The 13568-nt window shown below is 46.6% G+C and overlaps 1 protein-coding gene across 2 annotated transcripts in view; it reads left to right on the forward strand.

Annotated features, from left to right (window-relative positions):
* LOC145344572 (synaptotagmin-10-like) overlaps positions 1 to 13568 on the forward strand; it is an 80139-nt gene that overhangs the window by 49519 nt on the left and 17052 nt on the right. The window contains exons 3-5 of one of the 2 annotated variants that reach the window (XM_080191769.1): positions 5812 to 5892; positions 9900 to 10503; positions 12241 to 12361. In XM_080191769.1, the coding sequence (XP_080047895.1) occupies positions 5812 to 5892; positions 9900 to 10503; positions 12241 to 12361 (806 nt within the window). The remainder of the gene's footprint in view (positions 1 to 5811; positions 5893 to 9899; positions 10504 to 12240; positions 12362 to 13568) is intronic. The other variant, XM_080191770.1, reaches the window with a different exon arrangement.

Raw genomic sequence — 13568 nt, forward strand, 5'->3', positions numbered from 1 at the left:
TGATTTGAATTATTATTGTGTTAGTATTCAGTGTAAAGTGTTGTTTCTTGTGTGTTATACAGACAAAACATACCATTCATAGAGAAGGGAAGGAGAGAGTGCAGAATGTGGTGTTACAGTCATAGCTAGGGTGTAGAGGAAGATCAACTTAACATGAGATAGATCCATTCAATAGTCTGACAGCAGCAGGGAAGAAACTGTTCTTGAGTCGGTTGGTACGTGACCTCAGACTTTTGTATCTTTTTCCCAATGGAAGAAGTGGAAGAGAGAATGTTCGGGGTGTGTGGGGTCCTTAATTATTCTGGCTGCTTTGCCGAGGCAGCAGGAAGTGTAGACAGAGTCAATGGATGGGAGGCTGGTTTGTGTGATGGATTGGGCTACGTTCATGACTTTTTGTAGTTTCTTGCGGTCTCGGACAGAGCAGGAGCCCATACCAAGTTGTGATACAACATAAGAACATAAGAAATAGGAGCAGGAGTAGGCCATCTAGCCCTTCGAGCCTGCCCCGCCATTCAATAAGATCATGGCTGATCTGTCGTGGCTCAGTTCCACATTCCCGCCCTCTCCCCATAACCCTTAATCCCCTCTCTTATCAAAAACCCATCAACCCGCGTCTTAAAAATATTTAGCGAGGCAGCCTCCACCACTTCAACGGGCAGAGAATTCCAGAGATTCACCACCCTTTGAGTGAAGAAGTTCCTCCTCAACTCCATTCTAAACCGCCCCCCCCCTTTATCTTGAGGCTGTGCCCCCTAGTCCTACTGTCTTTTTTGAGCGGGAAGAGTCTCTCCACCTCTATCCTATCCATCCCATTCATCATCTTATACGTCTCAAGAATGCTTTCTATGATGCATCTGTAAAAGTTGGTGAGAGTTGTAGCTGACGTGCCAAATTTCCTTAGTCTTCTGAGAAAGTAGAGGCATTGGTGGGCTTTCTTAACTATAGTGTAGGCATGGGGAGACCAGAACAGGTTGTTGATGACCTGGACACCTAAAATCTTGAAGCTGTCAACCCTTTCTACTTCATCCCCGTTGATGTAGACAGGGGCATGTTCTCCTTTACGCTTCCTGAAGTCGATGACAATCTCCCTCGTTTTGTTGACACTGAGGGAGAGATTATTGTTGCCGCACCAGTTCACCAGATTCTCTATTTCATTCCTGTACTCTGTCTCATCATTGTTTGAGATCCAACCCACTACTGTGGTGTCGTCAGCAAACATGCAAATTGAATTGGAGGGGAATTTGGCCACACAGTCATAGGTGTATAAGGAGTATAGTAGGGGGCTGAGAACACAGCCTTGTGGGGCACTGGTGTTGAGGATGATCGTGGAGGAGGTATTGATGCCTGTCCTTACTGATTGTGGTCTGTGTGTTAGGAAGTTCAAGATCCAGTCTCAGAGGTGTGTCTGTGTTTTCAAATATATCTCTGTATATTTTCCATTGTTTATCTGTAGGTTTATCGATTAATAATTTGACCTTTGTTCATCATTTTCCTGAAATATATCTTTTCTAATTTTAAATTCTAGTTTGAGACTCTTCTTATCAAACCTAATGTCAAATTTACAGAATCATCAAACACAGCAGGAGGCCATTCGCCCCTTGTATCTGTACTGGCTGTCCAAGTGAGCAGTTTGCCCCGTGCCACTCCCCTCAGCTCTGCCCAGTCTTCATTTTCAGATAACAATCCAGTTCCTTTGATTCGATTTGATTTATTATTGTCACATGTATTAATACACAATGAAAAGGATTGTTTCTTGTGTGTTACACAGACAAAACATACCATTCATAGAGAGGGAAAGGAGAGAGTGCAGGATGTGGCGTTACAGTCATAGCTAGGGTGTAGAGAAAGATCAACTTAATGCAACCATTCAAAAGTCTGACAGCTTTCACTTCCCCTGCCTCCACTGCATTCCAGATCCTCGCTGCGTGGAAACCTCTTTTCCTCCTGTTGTCAATCCTTCTTTATCAATACCCTTAAATCTTGCGCCCTCTGCTTCTCGATCCTTCCACCAATGGGAACAGTTAGAACATAGAACATTACAGCGCAGTCCAGGCCCTTCGGCCCTCGATGTTGTGCCGACCAGTGGAACCAATCTAATGACCCTCCAACCTAAACTGTTTCTCCTGATCTACTGCCCCCCGACCCCTCATGGTTAGTGACGCATTTTCAGCTGCTGGGGCCTTGCGCTCAGCGTCATTCTTGGCCCCCTACCCTATCCCTTCCCTCCCCTACCCCCTCCCGACCCCCAACTCATCCTGAAAGCTGAAACCAAGACATTCTGCAGGCTGATCGGAGCTTCTTCACACGTCTGGATGAATAATTGCTTTGTTGAAATCCAAGTTTACCTCTTGTCTGAATGATGGTGAGGATGGTAAATATTGTGATGTGAAGCAAGCAAACCCAGATCTTGCATTTACTGCGTGCGATTAGCTAATACAATTCAGTGCCTGCCTTCTCTTTGGTTTTGTTTGAATGCGATGCTCTCAAACCTGCTCACTCAGTGATTCTTCCCCTCACTTTCATCAATCCCTTGTCAATAATCCAGATCCACGCTAATTAATCTCTTTAACCGCAACATACTTTCCTTGTTCATTTATTTAATGAGAGCTCTTTAGACACTTCAGCTTGGATGTGTTTCCTCAGCATGGCTCCTCAGACGGAATCCCTGAGACCACTTTCCAAATTAAACCTCGTTCCCAGTGCGTGAGTCACAAAAAGTGAGCAAGCAGGTCCAACAAGTCATTAAGACGGCAAGTGGCCTTTTGGCCTTTATTACAAAGAGGTTGGAGTTTTAAAATAGGGAGATTTTGTTGGAATTGTACAGGGTGTCAGTGAGGCTTCACCTGGAATACTGAGCACAGTTTTGATCCCCTTACCTTAAAAAAGATACAGTAACATTGGAGGCAATCCAATGGAGATTCACCCGGCTAATTCCTGGGATGAGAGGGTTGTCTTATCAAGAGAGACTAAATAGAGAGACGAAGGTTGAGAGGCGACCTGATAGAAGTTTATAAAATGTTGAGAGGAATAGATAGGGTGGATTCTCAGAGGCTATTTCCCCGGGTTGAAATGGTCGCTACGAGAGGACACAGATTTAAGGTGCGGGGAGGCAAGTACAGAAGTGATGTTAGGGGTAAGTTTTTCACTCAGAGGGTGGTGAGTGAATGGAATCGGCTGCCGTCAGTGGTGGTGGAGGCGAACTCGCTGGGGTCTTTTAAAAGACTTCTGGATGAGTATATGGGATTTAATGGGATTGGGGGTTATAGATAGGTCTATGGATTGGTAGGTGTTGATGTGATCGGCGCAACTCATGGGCCGAAGGGCCTGTTTGTGCTGTAGTGTTCTATGTTCTATGTATTCCTTGGAGTTTAGAAGAGTGAGGAGTGACCTTATTCAGATCCTGAGGGGGGCTGACAGGGTAAATGGTGAGATGTTTTCACTAGTTGGAGAGTCTCAAATAAGGAGGCATCACTACGAGATAAAGGGATGGTCATTTAGACCTGAGGTGTGGAGAAATTTCTTCTCGCAGAGGGTGGTGAATCTTTGGAAGTGGACACTAAGAGGCAATTTAGCATGGCCTAGTGACCTAACCTGCACATTTTTGGACTTTTGCCGATATCTCGGGGTTAGGTTCCAGAGGAGGAAATTCTGTCTGGTTTTGCAAATTAATAGGAACAAACATTTTTGAAACTCATTCATTTTGGGACCTGCTGTCTTAGAATCATAGGATCCTAGAGTGCAGAAGGAGGCTATTCAGCCCACTGAGTCCACACCGACCACAATCCCTATCCCTATCCCCATAATCGCTTGTATTTATCCTAGCTAGTCCCCCTGACACCAAGCAGCAATTTAGCCTGGCCAATTCCTTGTGGGGCCCACGTCAGGGCACAGTGTGTTTCACTGTAAATCCAACCCCTTCTCATGATTGTGAATATTTCCATCAAATCCCAGCTCATCTGTTTCTTCTCCAAGGTGAACAGTCCAATATTCTCCAATCGATCTACATCAGTGAAGTTCCTCATCCCTGGAACCATTCTCATGAATCTTTTCCTCATTCTGTCCAATACCTTCACACCCTTTCTACAACGTGGCATCTGGAACGCAACACCCCCACTACAAGGGTGTTGCCTGGATTGGGAGACATGCCTTATGAGGATAGGTTGAGGGAGCTCGGTCTCTTCTCCCTGGAGAGACGAAGGATGAGAGGCGACCCGATAGAGGTTTATAAAATGTTGAGAGGTATAGATAGGGTGGATTCTCAGAGGCTATTTCCCAGGGCTGAAATGGTCGCTACGAGAGGACACAGGTTTAAGGTGCTGGGGAGCAGGTACAGAGGAGATGTCAGGGGTAAGTTTTTCATTCAGAGGGTGGTGAGTGAGTGGAATCAGCTGCCGTCGGTGGTGGGAGAGGCAAACTCGCTGGGGTCTTTTAAGAGGCTTCTGGATGAATACATGGGATTTAATGGGATTGAGGGTTATAGATAGGCCTGGTAGGTAGGGATATGATTGGCGCAACTTGTGGGCCGAAGGGCCTGTTTGTGCTGTAGTGTTCTATGTTCTATGTATGTTCTATGTAACTGCGACCAGTGGTTTATACAAGGTAAAATAGTTTGAATTAAATAAGAACTGTCTGGAATTATGAATCTACTGAAACCATTGTCGATTGTCGGAAAAACCTATCTGGTTCACTAATGTTCTTTGGGGAAGGAAATCTGCCGTCCTTACCTGGTCTGGCCTACGTGTGACTCTAGAGCTACAGCAATGTGGGTGGCTCTCAACTGTACTTGAGCGACTAGGGATGGGCAATGAATGTTGGCCCAGCCAGCGACACCCATGTCCCACGAATGAATAAAAAGAATTGCTCTTCAATTCCACGATCTCCACTCCCAGTGTGAGTTTTAGAATGCGCTTATATTTATAAAACAATTATTAAAACTTCACTTACTCCAGTTCTTCCCGTGTTTCAATAATTTGCCCAGTAAAATGGTAATTAAGTTTCAATGTCAGTCTGGTTTAGAACAGTGTTAGCATACCCTAATTTCCTACCTAATAACTTTAATGTCAGGGTAAGGAGAATGCTGGAACTAATGGTGATGAAACAATAAATCAATTAAATCTTCCGTTTAGTTCTTGGATGTGCTGTGTAATGGAGCAGGTGCTTAGTATTGTGCTGTGAAATTAGAATGTTAAACCAGCTCAGTGTTAATGATATTACAGCATGTAAAAATTATCTGGAATTAAGAATCTACTGATGATTATGAAACCATTGGCGGAAAACCCATCTGATTCACTAATGTCCTTGAGGGAAGGAAGTCGGCCGTTCTTACCCGGTCTGACCTACACGTGACTCCAGAGTCACAGCAATGTGTTACACTAAACTGACCTCAGGCAACTCGGGATGGGCAATAAATGCTGGCCAGCCCGCGACGCCCATGGTCCACATGGCCCACGAATAAAAAGAAAGTATTCCACTCTCCTAAGAATCGAATTCCATCGCTTCATTTACAAAACCTCCTTAAAGCCTTCTCCATTGAGTCACTGGAAGAGTAAGAGAGATTACACTCTGGCAATTAGTTTCACCTCTTCCGGAACAGGAGCACCGGAAAGGGGAAATTTCGAAACTAACTTACGGAAACAAGGGGTTAAACCCTAATTCCCAAAAGGATGGGCTGGGGTCAGATTAAGGTGTTAAAATCAACCTCAATCGCAGTCGATTGGAGGCAACGCAAGGGTTAGGCAACACCTCCTTAACCCATGAGGCAGGCTGGCGATTTACCGATTTTAATGAAGCTGGATTTAACCTGCTTTGCAGTTTTAACGGTGGCCATCCATGGGTTACTGGCTTCAGGAAAGATGACAGCTGTAGGGAGTCGGGGATTGCTTCCGAGAGGAGGTAAGTGTCTTTACAGTACTGCCTGTGGGCCAAGAGGACCAGGCAGGAGAGCATCCCCCACAATCTCCTCCCCCAGTCAGACCTCCCCCATTCAAGTACCCGCCCCATCCCGGAATTCCATTTACCACTGCAATCTACCTACCCTTTCCCGCACCCCCATCCCCCCAACTGTACCCCCATCCCCCCAACTGTATCCTCATCCCCCCAACTGTACCCTCATCCCCCCAACTGTACCCTCATCCCCCCAACTGTACCCTCATCCCCCCAACTGAACCCTCATCCCCCCAACTGAACCCTCATCCCCCCAACTGTACCCTCATCCCCCCAACTATATCCTCAACCCCCCCAACTGTACCCTCAACCCCCCAACCCTATCCTCAAACCCCCCAACTGAACCCTCATCCCCCCAACTGAACCCTCATCCCCCCAACTGTACCCTCAACACCCCCAACCCTATCCTCAAACCCCCCAACTGTACCCTCATCCCCCCAGCTGAACCCTCATCCCCCCAACTGTACCCTCAACCCCCCCAACTGTACCCTCAACCCCCCCAACTGTACCCTCAGCTCCCCCACCTTACCCTGAAACCCCCTAACTGTACCCTCAGCCCCCCAAATGTACCCTCAGCCCCCCAACTGTGCCCTTAGCCCCCCCCACTGTACCCTCAGCCTCACTGCCTGTACCCTCAGTTTCACTGCCTGAACTCTCAGTCTCACTATCTGCACTAGCACAGTTCCTAACTGTACTCACTGCCTGTACCCTCAATCTCACTGCCTGTACCCTTAACCTCACTGCCTATACCTTCAGCGTCACTGTCTGTATCCTCAGCCTCACTGCCTGTACCCTCAGTCTCACTGCCTGTACCCTCAGTCTCACTGCCTGTACCCTCAGTCTCACTGCCTGTACCCTCAGCCTCCCTCTCCATAGCTGCAGCCTCCTGCAGAGTTCACTCTGACTGGGATCTACACCTATCAATCTGCTAACTTCCAGGTGGGTACAGTGTCCTAAAGAAATGTACACAGTGCGTCAATAAAACTCGACAGAATCCGGGAACTCTGAGCAGCCTCTCCACACACCGAGTGGGCTTCTGTCAAAATGAGACGGACCTTTCAATCAGTGAGTGCTCCCTTTATAGAACAAGCTTCACTGGGAGATATTGGAATCAAAAAAAATGTTGATTGATTCAAGTGTAATTTGAGAGATTTGTGCCCAATTTTAACATCCTGGAGCACTATCTGTATGTAATGTAAGGTATGACGTGTGGTGAGTGGGAGAAAGAACAAAGAATAGTACAGCACAGGAACAGGCCCTTCGGCCCGTCAAACCTGCACCGACACATGCGCCTTCCTGAACTGTAGAGTTTTTGCCTCTATGTGGTCCGTATCCCTGTATTCCCGGCCTATTCATGGATCTGTCAAACTGCCTCTTAAACGTTGCTGTTGTATCTGCTTCTACCACCCACTCTGGCAACGCACTCCAGGCATTTACCGCCCTCTGTGTAAAAAACTTGCCTCTCACATCTCCCTTAAACTTTCCCCCTTCTACCTTAAACCCATACCCCCCCAGTAATTGACATCTCTACATTGGGGATTGGCGGAACGGGTGTCTTTGGATCCATGCTTCTCACCACTGGGGTTTTTCCTCACCTCAACCCTGGGTCCGTTGTAGTTTGAGTTTAAACTTTATTTATTAGTGTCACAATCAGGCTTACATTAACACTGCAATGAAGTTACTGTGAAATTCCCTAGCCTCCACACTCCGGCGCCTGTTCGGGTACACTGAGGGAAAATTTAGCATGGCCAATGCACCCAACCAGCACATTTTTCGGACTGTGGGAGCAAACGGGGGCACCCGGAAGAAACCCACGCAGACACGGGGAGAATGTACAAACCCAGCGCAGGCAGTAACCCAAGCCGGGAATCGAACCTGCTCCCTGGTGCTGTGAGGCAGCAGTGCTAACCACTGTGCCAGCGTGCCTTAGATTCTTTGACTGAGATTGATCACTGGGATTGGTGAATAACCCCATTTCTGTTTCATTCTGAGCCTGCCAGGACAGTGGAAGATAACCAAGACAGACCTTCCCTTTGCAAAGCACATTTTTGTCAATCAACATCTATAGCTTTCCCTCGGTGGCAGCACACTCACCTCCTCTGAGTCAGAAGGTTGTGGGTTCGGGTCTGACTCCAGGGAGTTGAGTCTAGGTTGACATTGCAGTGGGATTGCGGAGGAGATGTTGGTGGTGCTGTCGTTTGATGAATGTTAAACCCGTGGTGAGAAACCTGTGGTCCATTGGGGTTCTGAGTGTGGCATTTTGTTGACCTTTATCCATGTACAGAGTTGCCACGTTCCGCTGTGTTCCTGCGTGACTGAAGCGATTCACACATAAAGCGAGAGCGAGAGGAGTGAGGTGTGTGCTGATTGCATTAACTGTGAGAGCCGTGCACTCCCTCCGTGTCCAAAACATCAATATTTCTTTCATTTTTACTATTTGAAGTTGATGAGAGTTCTATTAATACATAAACGATGAAGCATTTTCTATAACTGGGTATGAAATATTCGGCGTGTATTAAATGTATTTAATCAGCTTCATGGTGAGTGAACAAGCCCGATTTCAATCTCACGGCCCACTGAGATGAGGGAGGGTTACCCACCTGGCCCACTCGCTTGCCCAGGCTGCCAATCGCTGAGTTAAACCATGGCCCCCACTTTCGGTGGCCTTCACTATCCTGAAGAACAGTAGGGGAGTTCTTGCCGGTGTTGTGACCAACATTCATCGACATCAGGAAAAATCGATGATCTGGCCATCATACACATCGCTGCACAAGTTGATCTATTGTAGTTTCTACACTGTAACAATGACCACCACGCTTGTAAATACTTCATTGGCTGAAAACTGCTTTGGAATGTCTTAAAGTCATGAAAAAAAATAACTGCAAGTCTGCCCTTCTTAAGAGTATTGACAGAGTTTAAGTACAAAGTATAAGGAACAGGACAGCACAGGAACAGGCCCTTCAGCCCTCCAAGCCTGTGCTGATCACATTGTCCCATCTAAGCCAACTGCTAATGTCCTCCTATTCCCCATTCGTGTGCCTGTCCAAATAAGTCCAAAGATGTGTGGGTTAGGTTGATTGGCCATGCTAAAAAATTGCCCCTTAGTATCCAAGGATGCGTAGGTTAGAGGGATTAGTGGGTATAATGTGTAGGGATATGGGGTAGGGCCTGGGTGGGATTGTGTTCGGCGCAGGCTCGATAGGCCGAAGGGCCTCTCTTTGCACTGTAGGGATCTATGATTCCAAGTCTTAAATGTCACTAATGTATCTGCCTCGACCACCTCATTTGGCAGTGCATTCCAGGCCCTCACCACCCACTGAAAAAACTCACCCCGCACATCTCCATGGAACCATTCCCCCCTTATCTTGAACTTGTGCTCTCTTGAAATTGTCATTTCTGCCCTGGGAAAAAGCTTCCAACTGTTCACCCTATCCACACCCCTCATAATTTTATAAACTTCTATCAGGTCACCCCTCAGCCTCCACCTTTCCAGGGAGAACAATCTCAGTTTATTCAATCTCTCCTTGTAGCTAATACCCTCCACAACGTCCTGGTAAACCTTTTTTATCCTCCCCCACCAAAGCCTCCATGTCCTTCTGGTAGTGCGGCGACCAGAATTGGACACAGTATTCCAAATGTGGTCTAATCACCAATAACTGTAAGCTTATGAGTTACTCTTTAAGTGTGACACTTTGATATCCGGGTCGGAATTCTCTGGCCATTCACGATCCACTGTCGCTGCCAGCGAGAATGGAGAATTCGGCAGTCGACCAAATCTCCGTCTGCTACAACGGGACCCGAGAATCCCGCTGGAAAACTCCAGCCCAGAATGTGTCTGTCTGTTGGGGAAGGATGCTAAAAACCTTTCATAGAAATTGCACCTGATGCAACATTGATCTGACTTGAGTCCAAAGTGGTAACAATAGTGATATTAAGGTTGATTCTTTCTTTTGCAGACACAATTCCTTTAGAAGGCATTTACCCAGGCAGATGCATGTCTCAAGTGTTGATTTCAGCATGGACAGCCTGCAACGAGACAGTCTACAGCGAGACAGTCTACAGCGAGACAGTCTACAGCGAGGAGAGACCACTACAAGCATCGGAAGAATTAAACCAGAGCTCTACAAACAGAAGTCAGTCGACTCACAGGATGGTGAGAAAGAGGACGTGAAGACCAGTGGGAAGTTAAATCTTACACTGAAGTACGATTATGAGAATGAGAATTTGATTGTGACGATTCTCAAATCCTTGGACTTGCCGGCCAAAGACTTTTCTGGGACCTCGGACCCTTACGTTAAAATCTACCTGCTTCCTGATCGGAAGAAGAAATTCCAGACTCGGGTTCACAGAAAGACACTCAATCCCATCTTTAATGAAACGTTTCAGTTTCCGGTGCCGTTAGACCATCTCAACAACAGGAAGCTGCATTTCAGCGTTTTTGACTTTGATCGATTTTCCAGGCACGATATGATTGGGGAGGTAATTGTGGATAACCTGTTTGAGCTGTTGGACCTTCCCAAGGAAGACACGATCTGGAGAGACATCATCTGTGTCAACACGGTGAGTGTGACTGTGACCAACTTTTGCAATGCTCCCAGTTGATAATACGCTTGTTTCTTCAGTTCGAGGTTTGTGGGTTCAAGTCCCACTCCAGTAAACAAGCTCGAATGGTGTTGCAGGATTCAGTGCCGGGACTGAAGTTGATATTTAACCGTTTTGCAAGTTGGGTGGCAAACAACTGGCAGTGTTAAAGTTTTAAACTTTTTAAAATTTATTTATTAGTGACACAAGTAGGCTGTCATTAACACTGCAATGAAGTTACTGTGAAAATCCTCTAGTTGCCGCACTCCGGTGCCTGTTTGGGTACACTGAGGGAGAATTTAGCACGGCCAATGCACTCTAACCAGCAAGTCTTTCGGACAGTGGGAGGAAACTCACGCAGACACAGGGAGAATGTGTAAACCCAAGCTGGGAATTGAACCTGCGCCCCTGGCGCTGTGAGACAGCAGTGCCAACCCACGAGAGATCAGCCATGATCTTATTGAATGGCGGGGCAGGCTCGAAGGGCTAGTTGGCCTACTCCTGCTCCTATTTCTTATGTTCTTATGCCCAATTTAAATGAAAAATAAATTAAGGCATGATAAAGGGGACTGTTGATTGGCTATTATCCAATTTTAGAGTTTGAAATGGGGGCTTCTCATTTGCTATCAAGTAATTTTAGAGATTGAAATGGGGGCTGCTGATTGGCTACTGTCTAATTTTAGAGATTGAAATGGGAGCTGCTGATTGGCTTTGCCCTTTCTCGCCCATTTTTGCAGCAAGTTATTGATCCACAGACCCAGCTGCCCAGACAGTTCCACGTGGAACATTTGATGTATCCAAGGCAACTTCACTCTTCACCAATACCCAACCCCATCCAATGGAATCTGTTATATTTGTGTTGATAGCTTGCTTTGGCTACAAAATCACAGAGTCCCCACTTCAGAAACATCTCACTGATGGTGAGGATCTTTGGAATACCTCATGGCGCGATATTTATTTCGTTAACGAAGAAACAATATCAAGGGCCTTTACCAGGGCAAGTGACATAAAAAGATATTACAGCAGGTGATCGATCTTTTGGTTATAAGGGTACCACAAAAACCTCAATAGGACTGGCAGCATCTGTGGAGAGAGAAACAGGGTTATGTTTTGAGTCGAATATGACTACTTCAGAACTGAACGGGTTCCAAGAGGAAAGTTCTATTTGACTCAAAATTTTAACTCAAAGCGTGGGTGGCACAGTGGTTAGCACTGCTACCTCAAGCACCAGGGACCTGGGTTCGATTCCTGGCTTGGGTCACCGTCTGTGTGGAGTCTGCACATTCTCCCCGTGTCTGCGTGGGTTCCCTCCAGGTGCTCCGGTTTCCTCCCACACTGTGAAAGGGCTGGTTCGATACATTGGCCGTGCTAAATTCCCCCTCCTTGTACCCGGACAGGCACCAGAGCGTGGCGACTTGGGGATTTTCACAGTAACTTCATTGCAGTGTAAGCCTACTTGCGAGAAACGTTAACACTGTTTTTCTCTCCGCAGATCTGCTTTATCCGGAATGTTCTGATTGCATTTCAGATTCCCAGCATCCGCAGTATTTTGGTTTCTTTTTGAAGAGATGAGCAGTGCGACGCATCAGGGTTTCATTAGCTGAGTAATCCATTTTGCAATCTCAAATGTGAAGTTGCCGCCTCTGACAGGACCCAAAGATCAACACCTGGGACATGTTCAAAGTGCAGCGTTAATTCTCTTTTCTCTCCCATCAGGAAAGCGTGGATTTAGGGGAGATTATGTTTTCTCTTTGCTACCTTCCAACAGCTGGGCGAATGACACTGACCGTCATCAAATGCAGGAACCTCAAAGCCATGGACATTACTGGATTCTCTGGTATGAGTGTGAAGGGAACAGAACCACTGGCAGGGGTTGGGGGGGTGGGGGGAAGCCTTTTGGAGTAAGATAAATTAATTCAGAGATTGTTGAATGGTAGGAAACAGTGACCTGATAGAAATGTTATTGAGTCAGTATAGTACAGAAGACCATTCAGCCCATCAAACCTAAATTGCTCTCTCTGTAGACCCATCCATTTCCCGCTCTACCTTGGCAGCCCTGTAGGTTTATTTCCCTCAACTGTGTTGAAATCATTCCATACATTCATAGAATAGTCAGAGAATCAATGAAGCCATAGGTTCCCTTCTGTGTCAAAAGGAGGCCATTTGGCCCATCAGGTCTGCACCGACCACAATCCCACCCAGACCCTATTCCCCTAACTGCGCACGTTTACCCTACTAATCCCCCTGGCACTAGGATCAATTTAGCACGGCCAATCCACCTAACTCGCACATCTTTGGACTGTGGAAGGAAACTGGAGCACCCGGAGGAAACCCACGCAAACACTGGGAGAATGTGCAGACCCCACACAGACAGTGACCCAAGCCGGGTCCCTGGTGCTATGAGGCAGCTGTTTGTATTTCTATAGCGCCTGTAATGTTCAAAAACATTCCATGGTGTTTCACAGGAGTGTAATTCAGCAGCCCCTGACACTGAGCCACCTATTAGAGCAATAACCAAAAACTTGGCCAATGAGGAAGGTTTGTAAAAGAAAAATGATCTAAAGAGATTGGGATAGCCAAGGTGGGAGTGCCAGAGATTAAACTTTGATTTGATTTATTATTATCACATGCGTTAACATACTGTGAAAAGAATTGTTTCTTGCACACTATACAACAAAGCATACCATTCATAGAGAAAGAAAGGAGTGAGTGCAGAATGTAGTGTTACAGTCATAGCTAGGGTGTGGAGAAATGTCAACTTAATGCAAGGTAGGTCCATTCAAAAGTCTGACAGCAGCAGGGAAGAAGCTGTTCTTGAGTTGGTTGGTACGTGACCTCAGACTTTTGTATCTTTTCCCTGACAGAAGAAGGTATAAGAGAGAATGTCCGGGGTGCATGGGGTCCTTAATTATGCTGGCTGCTTTGCCGAGGCAGCAGGATGTGTAGACGGAGTCAATGGATGGGAGGCTGGTTTGCGTGATGGATTGGGCTACATCCACGACCCTTTTGTAGTTCCTTGCAGTCTTGGGCAGAGCAGGAGCCCA

This window comes from Carcharhinus amblyrhynchos, chromosome 6, assembly GCF_965287045.1.
Source record: "Carcharhinus amblyrhynchos chromosome 6, sCarAmb.v2.hapA, whole genome shotgun sequence".
Classification (NCBI taxonomy): Eukaryota; Metazoa; Chordata; class Chondrichthyes; order Carcharhiniformes; family Carcharhinidae; genus Carcharhinus; species Carcharhinus amblyrhynchos.